Source organism: Myodes glareolus, chromosome 19 (genome assembly GCF_982192425.1).
Source record: "Myodes glareolus chromosome 19, mMyoGla1.1, whole genome shotgun sequence".
Classification (NCBI taxonomy): domain Eukaryota; kingdom Metazoa; phylum Chordata; class Mammalia; order Rodentia; family Cricetidae; genus Myodes; species Myodes glareolus.
The window spans coordinates 21,521,434-21,539,308 of record NC_142044.1 but is presented as its reverse complement, the minus strand read 5'-3'; the positions used below and the strand labels follow the sequence as shown (position 1 = coordinate 21,539,308).

Below are 17,875 nucleotides of genomic sequence, written 5' to 3'. Positions count from 1 at the left end.
ATGGGGCTCCCCTTTTCCCCATTACCCATTCTGATTCTGTTCAATTCTGTTCAGTTTAGGAACTGAACAGAACCCACCCACTAGAACATCCTGCACTGGACTCTGGGGAGTGGGGAGGAGGGGAGAGGGCGAGCAGGCAAGCTACCCACATTCAGAGGCTCCACACTGATGGGGGAGACACAAGTGGGCCAGCAGACTGCTGTGAAGTCTGGGGCACATCCTGCTCCAAGGTGCAGAGGGCGTGAGGACAGCACAGATCGGCGAGGAGGAGCAGGGCAGACTTTCAGAAAAGCTGGCACAGACTACATTTCGAAGGACAAATGGGGGCAGTGAAAACAGAAGAGGGGATCAAGAGAAGAAGGCATGTAAAAGTCCCAAGTACAGGACAGAGGGTCACCAGGCCTCTTTTAAGAGGCAGTCGCTCACCTACATCATCAGCATGGCTCAGAAGCAGGGGAGTAGCCAGCATCCCCAAGCCTTGCCCTTGGCTCTCATCTCTACTCCATCTCCTGGGTCCCTGACCCCTTTGGCACAGGCTCTCTGCTACTGATACGCCTGCCTCTAGACCCCTGGACCCTATGTCATGCATTGGATGTACATTGTGACGTTGACACCTGAATTCTTTGAGGGTATGATGTATAACTGAACGTGAATGCTTCTTCTACCCTGCCGTGAGTGCCTTAAAAACCAGGCACCAAACAGAAATACTGTCAGATATATGCATGGATCCATAAGTTGTTTACGGGGGCAAATATAAAAATACGGAAGTGGGAGACACGGTTCTGGGAAGAGACCAACCTGACCCTGCTAAGAAGTACTGCTGACAGGGAGAGACAGCAGAGGTGTGGTTCGGAGTCGGGCAGGCTCTGACTTGTCTGCCCAGGGGATACTCTGTGGCAACATGGTAGAGGTAGTAGCGATGGGAGAACCACAAACCAAGGCTAAAATCAGCACACGAAGCTGCTGTGAAAGTCTAAGCAGTATGGGGAGAGGAAGTTAGAACTCGTTGCCACTCGTGGCTAGAGCAATAGTGGACAGCAGTGAAGGGAGGGGACACACCTCCCGCTCCAAGTCTTCCAGGTCTTCTGCTGCGCACCACTGGGGGCCTGGCTGCCTCCTGCCCTGTCGCCTCCACCACATCTCCAGTACTTCCCTTCTTCCTTCTTGTCCTCCTCTTCCTCCTCCTCTTCTTCCCTCCACATTGCCTTTTCTTCATCCTCCTCTTCTCGTTCTTTCTCCCCCTCCTCCTCTTCTTCCTTCCATCTCTGTCTCCCTCCAACTTGTCTTCTCTTCCTCCTTCCCCTTCCCTCCCTTCCTCGTCTTTCCCCTTCCTCCTCTTTACCCTTCCTCCATATCTCTTCCTCCTCTTCCTCCTCTCTGTCTTCTCTCTCATCTTCTCCCTCCTTCTTGCTTTCTCTTCCCCCCTTCTTTCTCCATCCCTCCCTTCTCTCTTCTTCACTCCCTTCTCTTCTTTCTCCTCATCCTATTATTCACCGTGCTCTTTCTCCCTGGACCAAAGTGCCTTGCCTCCTGCTCCTAACTCACTTCTCTCTGGTGAGAGGGGGCAGAACAGGAAGCCTGAGGTCTAAGGGAGCCCAACTGAAGAGCAGCTAGGAGATGTCCAGAAGGGGCAGGTGACAGGGACAAACACAGTTAGTACAAGTCAGAGTACATATCCACACAGGGAGACAGACACAGAGGGTAGGGGAGAGAGGGAAAAGGGGGGTGGGGAGAGAGAGAGAGAGAGAGAACTATAGGGACAGGAGGCCTAATTAGGGTTAGGACTTTCACAAGTCTAGAAACCCCAGAATGATTGACAATTAGAGAGAGAGAGAGAGAGAGAGAGAGAGAGAGAGAGAGAGAGAGAGAGAACAGCATTTGCTATGGATTCCTTTGCCTTGGGACCTGAAAGGGAAGCCACAGCCCTCACAACAGTCCTGCCAGGCAGGAGGTGGTGGATGGACACCTACTGAACAGCACCCAAGGTTCTGTCCTTTCTCTGCCTCTCCTATGACTATCTGCCACCTCTACTGTGACCCAGAGCTGGCTGTCTTCAATGATTCTGCACAGGTCACAGCAACCTGTTTACAGACATCTAGAGTTCCGAGGCACTCTTAGGACAAGGGACTCGGGATGCATCCAAATGGACAGCAAAGCCTCCGTCGGAGGATTCGTTCCTCCCTTTCTATTTATGCCGATGTAAACACTCGCCAGGGAAACAAGGCGTGTGGGCATGCGCGGCCCTGCAGGCCCTCGGGTGGCTGCAAAAGGCAACTGGAAAGTCACATGTCATAACATTGGAAAGGACATATGCAGCTATTCTTAGGCTTGGAATGTATACACTGCCTGCCTGCCCGGCAGCCCTTGCACAGAGCCCAGAAGCTGTGAAAGAGCTGCAGCATAAACAAACCAGGAACTCTCCTAGGACGGAGAGTCTGCCAACAGAAGGCAAGGCCTGGCGTTTATGGCTTTCTCCAGAGCCTAGGGTAGAAATCTTCTGAGGGGACGAGACAGACCCAGCATCTGTGGATGCCACTGCAGTCAAGCAAGGTAAGTGTCCCGAACACTTCACCCCTCGGCGGGCAGACTGCCTGTGTCACCAGTGAGCCACAGCAGTGTTTGGTCTTTGTTCTGCCAATGCCATCTTTAAAAACCCAAAGCCCATGCAGTTTTCTCCCTAGATTTTGCAACAGCCCCGTGTGACCCCTCCCCTTTGTCTGGAGACCAGAAAACCACACCCCCAGAATGTCAGCCTTGGGGAATAACTAACCCCCAGGAAGAGATTCATAGCTGTGTTTACGGACAAGCCTGCCGAGAATCGGGACAAAAGCACACGTCTTGTCAAATGCACGCACTGTTCCCTCCTGTCGGGCTAATATGTGAGTCCCCGACCATCAGCTTGGCTTGGAAGACGCCTAAGATTAGCGAGAGATGCTATGTGTCTTTTATCTCTGAGGATAAGCACAGCTTGAAGTAGACCACTTTGTGGTCTGCGGGGAGGGTGGTTTCCTCTTTCATCTTCAGTGTGTTCTGTTTGTGGTCCCACTTGGTAAACGGATAGCGGTGAATGAGGCTTGGAGCCCCCACAGTAGCCACTGCCAGAAAGCCTTGGCCTTGCTTCCACTTAGGACTCCCCTCCTTCTTTGTAGGATGGATGAGGAGTTACCAGATGGGGTTGTCTTCAAAGACCACAACTTCTCCTCTGACTTGCTGAGGCAGCTCAACGGCTTAAGGCAAAGCAAGATCCTGACGGATGTGAGCATCTGCTCGGGAGCCTGGGAGGTCCCTTGCCACCGCAACGTGCTGGCCTCCAGCAGCCCCTACTTCAAGGCAATGTTCTGCAGTCACTTCCGGGAGAGCCGAGAGGCCAAAGTGCAGCTACAAGGCATCGACGCCACAACTCTCGAGCACGTCATCACGTATGCGTACACGGGAGAGGTGCACATCTCCGCTGCCAACGTCCTCCCGCTGATGGAGGCAGCTGCCATGCTGCAGTACCCCAGGATGTTCGAGGCCTGCTCGTCATACCTGCAGAGCCAGCTGACCCCCGGCAACTGCCTGGGCCTGGTCAGACTCGCAGAAATCCTAAACTGTGAGAGCCTGAGGAAGAAAGCCAGGGAGGTGGCCCTGACTTGCTTCCCGGAGGTAGCAGCATCAGCAGACCTGAAGGAGCTCTGTGCCATGGAGTTGAGAGGCTACCTGGGAGATGACGGGCTCTGCGGAGAGGAAGAAGCGGTGTTTGAGGCCCTCATGGCTTGGGTCAAGCACGACCTCAAGGCCCGGTGGCAGCACATGCAGGAGCTGTTGCAGCAGGTCCGCCTGCAGTACATCCACCCAGCCTTCTTCCACCACTTCGTTGCCAGCGATGCCCTTCTCCAGTCCTCTCCCGCCTGCCAGGCCATCCTGGAGAGAGCCAGCAAGCAGATACTCTCTGTGTACAGCCCCAGCGCCCAGGACTGCGACCTTCTGGGGCACATCCCCCCAAGGAGCTCCTACCAAGACTTCCTCCTCCTCCTGGGAGGGCGGAAGGACAGCCAGCAGACCACCAGGGACGTCTTGCTCTACAGTGCACGGACTGGTCAGTGGCAGAGCCTAGCCAAACTCCCAACGCGATTGTACAAGGCCTCCGCCATCACCTTGCACCGCAGTGTCTATGTGCTTGGGGGCATGGTTGTCAGCGAGGGGAAGAGTCTCATCAGTAGCAGCGTCTACATCTTCTCTCTGAAGCTCAACCAGTGGAGGCTGGGGCAGCCCATGCTGGCAGCCCGCTACTCTCACAGGAGCGCCACCCACAGGAACTTCATCTTCTCCATTGGGGGCACCGGAGAAGGTCAGGAGCTCCTGTGCTCCATGGAGAGGTACGACAGCATCCGTGATGTCTGGGAGAGCATGGCTAACATGCCAGTGGCCGTGCTCAACCCTGCCGTGGCAGTGAAGGACCAAAGGCTCTATCTTTTCGGGGGTGAAGACATCATGCAGAATCCTGTGCGCCTTATCCAGGTAATCAGCTGGTCCTTCTCACCATGTTAATGCACACACACATATATAAACACACCTAATATAATGACATATACATACACACACACATATATATGAGTGTCTTCAGTCATATGAATATGCATTCACATGCACATATATAACAGCATAAGCATGCACACATAATTATATACAGATACACTGATATAGGCACACGCACATAATTAGGTATATATACATGCACACATGCATGTGCATGTGCTCAGTCATGTGAACATTGATGCATGAACATGTAGAACAAACAGTATAAATATGCATTCAGACACATATATGCATATATAATTATATGATATGTTCATATATGCATGTGCACATATATAATGACATGTGCAGACATATATACATATAATGACAAACGCATGTGCACACATCCATACACTTTAATGTGTATGTGTATACTTGTGTGTATATGCATTTGTGTGCACATATATAATAGCACATACATATGCAAGCTGTCATTAATATATATGTGCATATATGCATTCTTGTGTATGTATATACATAAACATACTTGTATGTATTTGTGTGTATATCCATATACTCTTATTTATCATGGCATGTGCATTTCTATGCATGTATGCACCAATGTACATATGCATACATGTGGACATAATGGAATGTACACATGTGCACATATGCCGTATATAATAGTATATGCATATGAGAACAAATACATGTATGCTTAAGTGTGTATATGTGTATATACACATGTTCACACAAGCATACACACATAGCATGCACACACACATGCACACATTTGCCTTTTACAAGGAATAAAGAGAAGAAGCTTTTCAGTGCTTTTTGACTTATTGATTTTTATTGTGAGACTAATACAAAGTTATGTCAAATACACCCCCCATCCACAAAGAGTTTGTCTTCACTTGAAGGAAAAGTAACCTAGAAGTTCGGGCTGAAACATATTTAAAAAAATAGGACAGTGAAGTCCTAGAGGGCATTAGTGGTACCATTCACCCCATTACAAGTCTTCTGCGCACCAACAAATTCCCTAGAACCTGATCTCGGATATATCTGCTGAATCAAAGTCTCTTTGCATAGGACCCTGGCACTTGTGCTTTACGAAAGTCTCTAGGAGACTGTAAAGTATGGCTATGTCTGAGAACCTGGGCCTTAAATGGCAGGAGAAATTCATTTCACTAACACAGTCTCTGAGAAGTGTGTTTGATAAAGGCCAACCAGAGCAGTAAGTGCTGCCCAGCCTCATGCAGGCTTCTAACAACTGCTCCACAAATGGTCAGCTTCTCTTTACTATAGAAGACTCCCAGGAGTGGACTCCGCTCCTCCATATGCTCTATACCGAGCACTGGCCACTGTAAGCTCTGAAGACCTGGGAGGAAACAGAAAATTACATTTAACCCTCAAGGATTTATAAGACAGTTGCAATTTGGAGCCTGAAGATACAGGCACTGAGAACTTAGGAGGTGTCTTAAATGGGACCAAAGAGTGGCAAAGAACATGAGTGTCCAGAGACTTTGAAGAAAACTCTGTGTTTGGCTTAGGCTGGGTTGAGCACAGAGAAGGAGAGCTGACAGGTAAGAAAGAAGGGTGAGAGAGGAGGGAGACCTCAGAGCGGATGCTATGATGCTAAAATAATCAAGCAGCGGAGGGCCTGAGTGGGGGCCAAGAGCTGAAGGCTGAAGATGTCAGACTTATCTTCAGAGGGAGAAACGGATCCTGGGTAAGGGTCCCTTGTATAGGGTCCCAGAAGAAAAGAGGAGGCGCAGCTCACCGCCTGAGGAACTGAGCATGGCATACAGTTGCCAGGCAGAGCAAGGAGAAGGCCACATGCCAGACGGTAGCTGGGGAGGGAACATGTGTTAGCCCCCATATAATCTTCATCATGCCCTTCCTACACTACCCCAGCAACCTCCTCCACCCAGATGCTGCCTCCAAGCCCCCCCCCCCATCAAAATTCTGGAACGTTCCAGAATGGCTTGTAGAGATGAAGCTGCTACAGCTGAACTTTATAAATCTTGTTGAGAAACTGGATGGTAACCTGTGAGGGTGGGGGCAGAGAGAGCATCCAAGTGTTCGTGGATGGTGGGGCAGCAATCAGTTTTTTAGTTTTAGCTCCCGCTAGATCTGTGGTTCTCAACCTGTGGGTCAGGATCCCTCTAGGAGTCGAACGACCCTTTCCCCAGGGGTCACATATCAGGTATCCAGCACATCAGATATTTACACTAAGATTCGTAACAGCAGCAAAAATTACAGTTACGTAGTAGAAGCCATGAAATAATCTTATGATCGGGGGTCATCACAACCTGAGAAACTGCATTAAAGGGTTGCAGCGTTAGGAAGGTTGAGAGCCACTACTCTAGATGCTTGTAGAGAAGGAACTAGAAAAGTTCCAGGAAGGAGAGCTGGGAGATTCTCCCAGAAGCCCAGGCAAAGGGGCTAGACACTGGGCGGCACTGGAGGTTACTTCCACAGCTTTCTGCAGCCCATACTCCCCGTGACCGAGCTGGGACAGGCTCTACTCTGCCCCTCAAAACAGATCCACCAGAGGACTTTTGTGGAAAGCTAGACCTCCTCCCTCCTCTCTTGACTGTTTTTCCAAATAGAATCAACAAATAGGCTGGTGACTTCACGCCGCAAAACTGTCATCGGTTCCCTAAGAATAAAATGCCAAGCTCAAATAAACTTCCAGTTAACAGGACAAGAAATACAGAGGGTAACCAAACCAAGATCCCCACAAAGCCAAACAAATACAGACTTGGGAGTGATCCTTTTGTAGTACGGCCAAGGAAAGCCAGGAGTGGGTGGAAGCGTTCGTATGCATACTTTCCTTACCAGACTAGCCTTAGCTTTGAAGTGGGCAGTCTACGCACTTAAATACAGTTTAAATGAATGCTGAGAGTCACTTGATAAAGCAGGTTGGGTTTTCGGGCAGAGGCAGAGCCGATGTTCTTCCCAGCACTGTCTTTCAATGGTGTCACCGGACAAGGTGGACGCGTGTATGGTTCCTTTCTACATGGCTTTTGTTCCACCTCTGCTTCTGGATGACAGACAGCAAATCCCACAGCATGAGGGAGTATCACTTCCTACCTGGGTCAAACATCCTTTGTTACCTGGCCACAGTCTCTCTGAGGTACTGTGAGGACTGAGAGGAAATTATAAATCTGACTCTGAGACCCGACACCAAGCTGAGAGGACAGACGGTCAGGAGGCAGCCGTCACTCGAGGAGAATGCAGCCAGCTTTTGCTTTTCTTCCCAGGATCCCACGTCCCAAGGAGTGTGTCAGCAGTGTAGTTTCAGATGAAGCAATAGGGCTTCCCAGCCATTGCGACTATACCCAGCCTCCTCTGGGCTTCAACAGGAAAAAGGGATGATGTGGGTCCTAGGGGGTCTTTGTCTCAAAAACATCCTTCAGGGAACCGAAAGACAGCTCAACTGATTTGGGACTTGCCATCAAAGTCTGAACTGAGTTTGATTCCCAGAACCCAGTAAAAGTAGAAGGAGAGAACAGACTTCACAAACTTGATCTCTGACCTCCACACACGCCATGGTATGAGAGTACACACATATACACAAGCATACACACAATAATAATAATAATATTCTAACTATCAGGAAATGCCATACTCCCTCAACAGGTCCATGACCCTGGTGATCAAAAGCATGGCCTCCGGACTGAACCAGAAGCTACCACTGCCACTCAGCCTAGCTAGGCAAAGTCACTCAGTTTCTGTGAGCATCAGTTGTGTAGTTTGAAAAATGAGGAAGAAATAGTGGCTGCCTGAAAAATGGTTTGTGAATGCCAACTTCTTCCTGCTACTTATTTATTTTAAAAATACAATTATTTTTATGTCTATGGATGTTCTGCATATATATATATATATATATATATATATATCAGGGCATCACATGCATGCTGTGGCCCTGGAGGTCAGAAGAGGGCATGTGATTCTCTAGAACTAGAGTTAAGGACATCTGTGAGCCACCATGTGAGCTGCTGGGAACTGAATCCAGAACCTCAGGAAGAGCAGCCAGTTCTCTTAACCACTGAGCCACCTCTCCAGCCCCTATTTGATATTTTAGAAATACAGTCTCATGGGTCCCAGGCTGATCTCCCTATGTAGCCAAGGATGACCTTCTGATCTTCTGCCTCTACCTCTTGGCTGCTAGGATCACAGGTGGCACCAACCACACCCAGTTTATGTGGTTCTGGGGATTGACACAGGCCTTCATACATGCCAGTCATCCTCAGCCCCAAACTGTTATCAAATAGTAAGATAGGTCTTTGATGAAGCTAGAAATTATATTTTATATGGAAAAATTTCAGTGACAACTACTTTATCGTTTTCTTCTGCAAACAAAAAGGTTTTCATCTCCTTTTCTTACATGGAGTTCATCCTTTCTCTCATGTGCTAAACCTTTCCTATGGCTAATGAGCTTACATTTGGTATTTGAATTTTAAACTGGGGAAATCAACAGAAAAAGGAATCGTGATTTGATCCACATCTCAGAGGATGGCTAATAAGTCTGCCTTCTCTTTGATTTGTCTTCTTCTCTTGCTTCTCTTCTTTCTCAAAACCCTAATTCCTCTCAGGCACAAACTGTTCCAAAGCTTTCCTTACATAGCCTCAAACTTATTCTTGGTTCTCTGACCCTCTTCGCTACACAGGGACATTTAGAAATATAAACATGATCTAGAAATAAAAAATATTGGAAAAATAATTGGCTTCCTAAGTATCCAAGTTGCTCCGTTTCTCAGTAAAATAATCAAATATCCCAAAAAGGTAGGTGAAATGCTTACCCCAAGGCAGAACTCTTGGTCTGGTTAAGGAAAATACAGTCATTGGCTCATGGGGGTCACATGACTAACTTCCAATACAGTCATTGGCTCATGGGGGTCACATGACTAACTTCCACTACATTCTTCTTTCAGCAAGAGTTATTTATTGATGGTAACACCTGCACTTTAAAACCTGGAAAAAAAATAGAGAGAAACAAATCCATTTCTGATTCACCCTGTAAATGACTACATGGGCCACTGAGATGGCTCAGCAGTTAAAGGTGCTTGTCACCAAGGCTGTGGACCTGAGTTCAAGTACTGGAACTCACATAGTGGAAGAAGAAAACAGAAACCCAAAAGTTGTCCTCTGACCTCCACGCTTGCACACACACACACACACACACACACACACACATCCCACTACATCAAACATCAAATACACAATTCTCAGTCTGTCTGTTTGTCTCTCTCTCTCTCTCAATCTTGTAAAAATGTAATAAACAATTACTTTTTGACCCCTTTAAAGACCTTAGCTTTAAAATTTGGTCCCATGATTCTGTTTCCCCCTCAGGTTTACCACATTTCCAGAAACACGTGGTTTAAGATGGAGACCAGGATGATCAAGAATGTGTGTGCCCCCGCAGTGGTACTGGGAGAGAGGATTGTCATTGTGGGAGGTGAGTGAACAGAGACTGACTGTGGAGAACAAACCCGGCAGCTCTGAGGGGAAAATGGCTGCTGACAGACAAGGCAGGTCTTCCGGAAAGCACATCTATCCTCTGAGGAGAGTGTGCAAAACTGGCAAAGCTATTCGCCTGGACGCTTCTTCCAGTCTCGCTCTATAAACAAGAGATGGAACTGTACCCACTCTGCAGAGCTGTTGCCAGGATAAAATGCATTGTGTGGCTAAAGCCAGCAGGATTGTTCCAGGCACAGTGAAGAAGAGAGGTTTCCTGGAGTTAAGATTAGCTAGGTGTAGTGGCTCACACCTATAATTTGAGCATTTGGGAGGCTGAGACAGGAGGATTGTCACTAACTAACTCAGAAGTCAGTCTGTATTACAGAGTGAGTGCCAGACCAAACTAGTGTGAGATCTTGTCTCAAAAAATATAATAATAATAATAATAATAACAATGGCTACCAATGCATCATTTATCTGTCAATGCATTATATAGATAGATAGATAGATATAGATATAGATATATAAAGAGGTCTGGTTTAGGGGTCAAAGAGACCTGGGTTTAAATGACTATCATTAAGTGATTATAAACTCTTTGCAAGTTATTCATCTTTCTATGTCTTTGTTTGCCTGTCAGTAAAATAGAAACCCTTAAAATAACTGCCTGCCATGGGACTCCATTTCTATGTTCCCAAAGAAGGTCTCTTTTCCTGAAGGGCAATGTCTCTTGGGCCACGTAGGAGAGATGAAAATGCCAACCGGGCTGCAGAAGCCCCCGGAAGGCAGAATCTGCCCCTACTCTACAGACAACGTAGATGGCTGCCTAAATTTGGACCATAGCCAGAGAGATCCAGATGCCAGCCTCAGTTCTTCCACATGCCAGGCTTCAGCAGGGTGCCTGAACACCCAGGCCTTGATCCAGAATCCCACCCTTGTGAAGGCAGGAATCAGGAAGCATGCTGCAACCACTGGCCCCCCGCCCCGGGTGAGCCACCCACCGCTGTTCGTGTTATTCCATTTTCAGGTTACACGAGGAGGATTCTCGCGTATGACCCTCGGTCCAACAAATTTGTCAAGTGTGCAGACATGAAGGACCGCAGGATGCACCATGGGGCCACAGTGATGGGGAACAAGCTGTATGTGACAGGTGGGCGGAGGCTGACCACAGACTGCAACATTGAGGACTCAGCCTCCTTTGACTGCTATGACCCCGAGACGGACACCTGGACGTCCCAGGGACAGCTACCTCACAGACTCTTTGACCACGCCTGCCTGACTCTCCAGTGCATACCCCACACGGCCAGCCTCACATGAAGGCCACGGGAATCTATCTCTGTTAAAATGCTGTGTGATGCAAGAAATTGCAACCCAGCTTCAAAGGCCTAGAGTTGAAGGAAGTCAAAGCTACCACTCTCAACAGAGTAGATTTAAAAAAAAAAAAAAAAAAAAAAAAAAAAAAAAAAAAAAAAAAAAAGCCTGTGGATGCTTTTCTAATGCAACCCCTACCTCTTGAACCAATGCCAGAAATTGCACTATTATTACTGGGAAGGTCTATATCACATCCCTCCAGATGGAAGTGGAGTTAACTACTTGATTGACAGCCCAAACTGCGTGGAAAAGACAGAGGATGTTTCCCAGAGGAACAAAAAATTATGGATATGAAAAAAAAAAGAATTATGGACATGGATGGATGAACACACACACACTTGCCCAGGCTATCCTTAACATCCAGAATGGGAGGGCTAGCCCAAGAGGACCCTTAGAATCACTCAGGTCAGTTGTCAGCATGCAAAACTGTTATGGCTATGACTGTGTGTCCCTACCTTCTGTGGATACAGTACATTGAAAGTAGGCTCAGTTCATTAGCTACCTAGGGTCTGTAAAATTATACTGCAACGAAAATGTAAGAGCAGAAAAAAGCTTGCTTTTGCCAGATGATCTTTTAAAACTGCAGAATTAATGTGGGGTTTCATTTCAGTAAGTGTTACGAGAACGACTTTTCTGGGGACAGCCAACAGATTCCTCAGCAGAAACAGCAACCATTGCCCTCTGGATAGCAGGGCTGACCCTCCCTGTGGCCCCTTTACTTCCAAGTGCCCCTCCTGTTCACTCAATGTCAAGCCCATGGAAAAGCTGAAGTACCCATAAGAGGCTCTCAGTGAGGCCCAGGTGATATAATCACAGGGAAGACATTTGGAAACATCACTGCATCCCATTCAAGATGGATGCACGGGGGTTCTCTGAAAAGCATCCTAAGGTGACTCCCTCACTCAGCCTGGTGGAGAACTAGAGTACTGTTCTGCTGTGTGCACTGAAGACCACCATGGCTACTTTCTTCCCCGTCCTGTCCTGGCCAATGCCAGGCAATCTCAGGATGTAAGCAAAGTTGTTTCTCACTCACAGAAGCATCTGGAATAAATTTTGCCATTCTGCGTTGCATGCTGGAGTGTCTCTTCCTTCCCAGTGTTGCAAAAGCTTCTCCTTTCCAGTGCTTTCACCTCAGGCTCCTCATGAGGTAATATTGTGGCCCAGGGGCTCTACTTACACCATTGGTTCCTCCCCTCGGCCTGTTGCACCTTTCTCTAACTCCTTCCCCCTTTTTGAGACAGGATTTCCTGAGCCCAGGTTGACCTCAAATACACTAGGCAGCCTTGAACTTCTAATCCTCCTGCCTCCACCTTCTGAGTTCTGAGATTACAGGTGTGTGCCACCATTCCTGGCTTATGCTTCCCTGGGGACCAAACCCAATGTACGTGCTAGACAAACATTCTACCAACCAATCCATTTCATTTGAAGATTTTTAATCAGGCTCTAAGTCCCATCTCTTCTTGAACATGAACTTGGAAAGGTACCCAGTGATGCGAATACTGCCCAAACAGTCCACTTTCATTTCCTGCCCTCCACCTTGAACTACTTTCCTCTTCCCGCTTCCACGACGCCTCCTGCTCTTGCTTCTCCTGACTATGTCTCAGTTTTGTCTCCTCATTTTCATGACTGTTAAATGGGGATATGGCTGAAGTCTCAGTTCTTAGGCCATTTCTTGTATTGTCTCTCTCCTTGGATGGGTGAATCCATAAAATATATGCAATTGTATATTATCCTCTTCAGACCTCTGAGGCACCAGACATGCACATGGTGCTCATATATGCAGATAAAATACACATACACATACACATACACATGAAGTGTGTGTGTGTTAAAATAGGTCATTTCTGTTTAGAATTTTCTCAGGCCCTTTCAGTTCATGCAGGTGAGTGTTGCAGGAGGCTGTTCGTTTATTCCCGGTCACTTAGACCCAAAATAATCACACAGAAATCATATTATTTAAATCACTGCTTGGCCTATTAGCTCTAGCTCCTTATTGGCTAACTCTTACATATTAATTTAACCCATTTTTATTAATCTGTGTATTGCCACATGGCTGTGGCTTACCAGGTAAAGTTCCAGCGTCCGGCTCTGGCGGGGCTACATGGCTTCTCTCTTGACTCTGTCTCTTTTCTCCCAGCATTCAGTTTAGTTTTCCCTGCCTAGCTAAGTTCTGCCCTGCTATAGGTCCAAAGCAGTTTCTTTATTCATTAATGGGAATCAAGCATACAAAAGGCACATAAGGATAGAGTAAATCCAAATCTTAATTGTATTCTAGTCGTATTGCCTTCCAGAAATTTTAATGCAGAGGGATGATATTATCTTAGAATGGATCTTTTCACCACATAAACTAAGGAAAAAAATAAAAACCTATGTGGAAGAAGTCTCTGAATTAATTATATAGACCCAATAGAGATTATAGCTCTTTTTACTACCAATGAAATAAAAAAAGTTATGGGAAGACAATGAACCATGCAAAGAGCTTGTATTAATTTTCTGGGAGAAATTAATAGCAATTATCCCAAAAGCGATAGACTTAACCTTATAAAGAGAACTTCTTGAATTCTTACCCGAATTGTAGGTGATGTACCAATAACTGGAGCCTGTGCATTTTATACTGATGCAAATAAATCATGGAAAGCAAGTTACAAATCAAAAGAATTAAGTAAGGTGGAATAAAGCCCTTATAATTCTGTCCAGAAGGCAGAATTATATGCTATTCTTATGATACTAAGGGATTTTAAAGAACCTCTCAATATAGTTACTGATTCACAATATGCAGAAAGAGTTGTCTTGCATATTGAAACCACTTAATTTATACCACGTGATACAGAATTGGCTTCATTATTCATTCAAGCGCAAGACATACTCAGGAATAGGCTTTGTCCTCTATACATAACACACATTCGATCCCATATGGGTCTACCAGGTTCTCTAGCACAAGGTAATGCAGAAACTAATCAACTGTTGATTGGAAATGTGTTGCAGGTCCATCCAACCATATTAGTCTGGAAGCAGTCCACAGGTTCTCATCCTCTATGGAAACAAAAGAAGAATCTCTTTTCTAAAGCAACAAATCCTTAGATCCACATTTGGAAGTCATGATACCTTTAGAACATATATGCTGGTTTAGCTTAGCAGCCCATACAATGAAATGTCTCTCTGTACGTAGAGATTGTATTCTACCTAGATAGGTAATCTTCAACCACTTCAAGAATCTGTAGAACATGGTATCTAAATAACTTAGGGTTCTGTTGATAAGAGACATGATTGCTCCTGATAGCACCAATCTATTCCCAAGAGAATGCTGAGCACCGAAGACACTCCACTCGGAGTTTGTTTTCTTCTTGGCACAATTGGCCTTTGGGCAAGGAACTGCCCATGCCTCAACCACTGACAAAGTACATGGTATCTAGACTGGATAAGCAGGACATAAGAAAAAGGACAGCCAAGCCTTGCCAAAACAGGCCTTAACCAAAGTTGGTTGTTTCAATGTCGCAAATGAGACTTTGGGTGATTGCTCAGGTGCCATTTGTCTTTGTCATATACTGCTCGCTTTCGAAGCTGCTTGATTGCATTTCCTGCCTGCTCAAGTAATATAGTCTCCCTTCTCAGGCCTTCGGTGGGGTTGAAGATTAGATACTTGTAGTTACCATCCTCTTATGGTTTAGCCAAGCCTATTTCTGATGCAAGACTTAGACTCTTTGGAATAGAATGTCTATTAAAACATTTATCATGTGTTCCTTGTTTAATATCATTTATGTTGGCTGTAAGTTTATACTTGATATATGTTCCTATTGTATATAGTTTTGTATTGGGTTTGGATTGCTCTTATTTAGACAAATGGGGAAGGTGATGAGGAATCTTTGCCAGCCAATTACCTTTAAGAGGTGGAACCAAGATAGGGTGTGGCTTTCTGGGACCCAGAGCGCAGGGCCTAGGTGTCCTCTCTCTGTGTGGTTCTGAGCTTGGGCTTCTTGTTCCTCTTTCATGAGTTTTCCCCATATAGTAAATAAAAATATAATTGTTTTATTTGGTTATTTTCTGAATTGAGCTAGCTTCTACAGGTGAGCCTCAGAGGCTGGCACCAATCTTCAAACCTCACCTCAGGCTCTCCACTCTTGTCTTAGACCTCATTTGCCATTGTGCCTCTGTCTTTCATTTAGCAGTAGCCATACTACTCTTCAGGGTTATGCATGTCACGCATCCCAAGCAGCCCCCTTTTCCATATTCACAGTTGCTGTCCCTTCTTCCGGGAAATTCTTCTCCCCAGACTTCAACCCACAATGTTCACTTCCACCTCCTCAGATCTCTGTTCAGAGTGTCTTCATTTCCTGATCATCTATCCATCTATCAATGGCACATCCCAAAAGCAGATTTTTTTAAAAAAAAATACCCCAGTCCCTGTGCCTTCTTTGAGACTTCTCTGGGGCAATCCATCCACCCTCATCTCCTGGCCAATCTCTTAAAGGAACAGGAGCTTTCATTCCCCCCTATATCCTTCCTTGAACAAGATATACAGCTCTGTTTTTCTGGTCATGTTACTGTCCAGCTCAACATTCTTCAGAATTTCCCAATCTTTTACCTACCCTCTAGAGCCTTCCAAAATCTTTATGGCACCTGCCTCAATCTTTGCTATGCCCATCACTGCAATTGCCTCTACCGATAAAGAGATCTCCTAACTGTGAGGCCCTGTCCTCCCTGTTCCTTGAGTCCAAAACACAGTATGCAAGTAATGTTCCCCCTAACCAGCTAAACTTCCTGTTAAATTCCGTCCTTGCTTCTGCTACAGCCTGGTGCAATAGCCTGAGGGATCTATTTTACTTTAAAATGGTAATTTCTCAACCTGCCTGGAAGAAGCTCAGGCGCCAAGGCCCATCTAACCTGTCTGACACTGCCTTGCACCCTCGACCACCTGCCTGAGGCCAGTTTCCTCAGGCCCCTCTGGGTGGGACGAGTTTTCCTTTACTGGGGCCAAAGGTATTTAACCCTGGATTAAGTTGAATAAATTGGGCATTCTCTTCTTGAGGATGACTGGAACTTTGTATCTGTGTGTGTGTGTGTGTGTGTGTGTCTTGTGTTTTAACCCCTAGGACAATATGGAACTCGTGGGAGGTGGGTGGCATGGAACGGCGACCCCCATACCTAACTTCACCTGTTGTGATTTCAATTCATACCTTACACAGCAGACTAAAAGATACTGCATCAAGGAGGCCCTCTGCATACTGTTCCCCTCTGGAACTTGGGTCAACTCTCTAAATGTCTCCATTATCTCTTATATGTCCTCTGGAGAGCCCATGGCACTTAATGCCGATTGTCAACTTGGCAGGATCTAGAATCATCTGGTAGACACACCTCTGGGCATGTTTGTGAAGGAGTTTCTAGACTGAATTAATTGAAATGAGAAGATTCATCCTAAATGTGGACATCAATGGTTTATGGGTTGCGGTCCTGGACTGAATAAAAAGAAGAATGCCAACTGAGTGTCAGCGTTCATCCCTCCCTGCTTCCTGATTGCAAGTACCATGTGACAGGTAGCTTGTGTTCCTGCTACCACGACTTCCCCCACTGTCATGGGTTGCACCTTCGAACTGTGAGCCAGAGCAAACCCTTCTCCTTTAAGTTGTTTCTGCCAGATGTATTGTCATTGAAACAAGAAAAGTAACTAATAAAGACCCTCATCTTGTGTGCAATGAATTGATGAGTCTCCCCCCCATTATCTGTCCTGCTGTCTTCTGCCTTGCCATGGCTCTCTCAATTACTGTCATGTACATTGTAGATCCTCCATAAACATATAATAAACAAACTAAGATTTTGATAAGTGAAGAAAGCCATTAGATCCACAGCATCTCTGAGATATCTCTCTCTCTCTCTCTCTCTCTCTCTCTCTCTCTCTCTCTGTCTCTGTGTGTGTGTGTGTGTGTGTCTGTCTGTCTCTCTCTCTGTGTGTGTATGTGTGTGTGTGTCTGTTTCTCTCTCTCTCTGCATTAGAGGGAAGTTTGTGTAGGTGCTGGATAAAGGCCCAAGCTTGTCAGCTAAACATCATTCTGTCCTTCCCTCTGGCCCCTTTTCTCACCCTGAGCTGAATTGGGTAGGTCCAGGTGGGTATGACATGGCATGGCCAGGAGCCTAGAGACTGAAATACTTTTAAAGAAGTCTGTTTTCTGGAATGGGAAAGTGACGCTGTCTATAATATCCTGTAGGAGACTTGACTTTCTTTCCCTCTCTTCTGTCTAATCATTAAGAAGCTGCCCTGGGCTGTGGTTATTCAAAGTTCATCCAAGTCTCTCCGGGAGACAGAAGAACTATGTGAACCACTTCCTAGGGTTCCTAAATAAAGGTGGCATGCCACAGGCCAATTCTGGGAGTCCGGGGTGCCTTCACGGAAGGGGCGTCTATGCACCTATACATCTAAACCCCTGCTGACCAAACCCCAAGTCCAAACTGCACTGCAAAGCAACCGTCAGTGTGCAAACGACCCTTTCCAGTCTGCAGCGGATAATCTCTATCCAAAGTGAAAGAGAAAGATGCCTTTGGCATG

At 46.4% G+C, this 17,875-nt stretch overlaps 1 protein-coding gene across 1 annotated transcript; it reads left to right on the top strand.

The window, feature by feature from the left end:
• Positions 1-2,319: 2,319 nt before the first annotated feature.
• Positions 2,320-12,408, top strand: Klhl38 (kelch like family member 38). Its single transcript, XM_048457436.3, has 4 exons — positions 2,320-2,550; positions 3,150-4,500; positions 9,862-9,967; positions 10,994-12,408. Exons 2-4 carry the CDS (start codon positions 3,151-3,153, stop codon positions 11,281-11,283), a joined length of 1,746 nt encoding a protein of 581 aa, XP_048313393.3. The 5' UTR covers positions 2,320-2,550; position 3,150; the 3' UTR covers positions 11,284-12,408.
• Positions 12,409-17,875: the final 5,467 nt, after the last annotated feature.

Excerpts from the sequence above, each read along its gene's own strand:
- Klhl38 (XM_048457436.3), top strand. The coding sequence starts at position 3,151 with ATGGATGAGGAGTTACCAGATGGGGTTGTCTTCAAAGACCACAACTTC. Across the intron at positions 4,501-9,861 it reads ATCCTGTGCGCCTTATCCAG|GTTTACCACATTTCCAGAAA; the intron begins GTAATCAGCTGG and ends TTTCCCCCTCAG. Across the intron at positions 9,968-10,993 it reads GAGGATTGTCATTGTGGGAG|GTTACACGAGGAGGATTCTC; the intron begins GTGAGTGAACAG and ends TTCCATTTTCAG.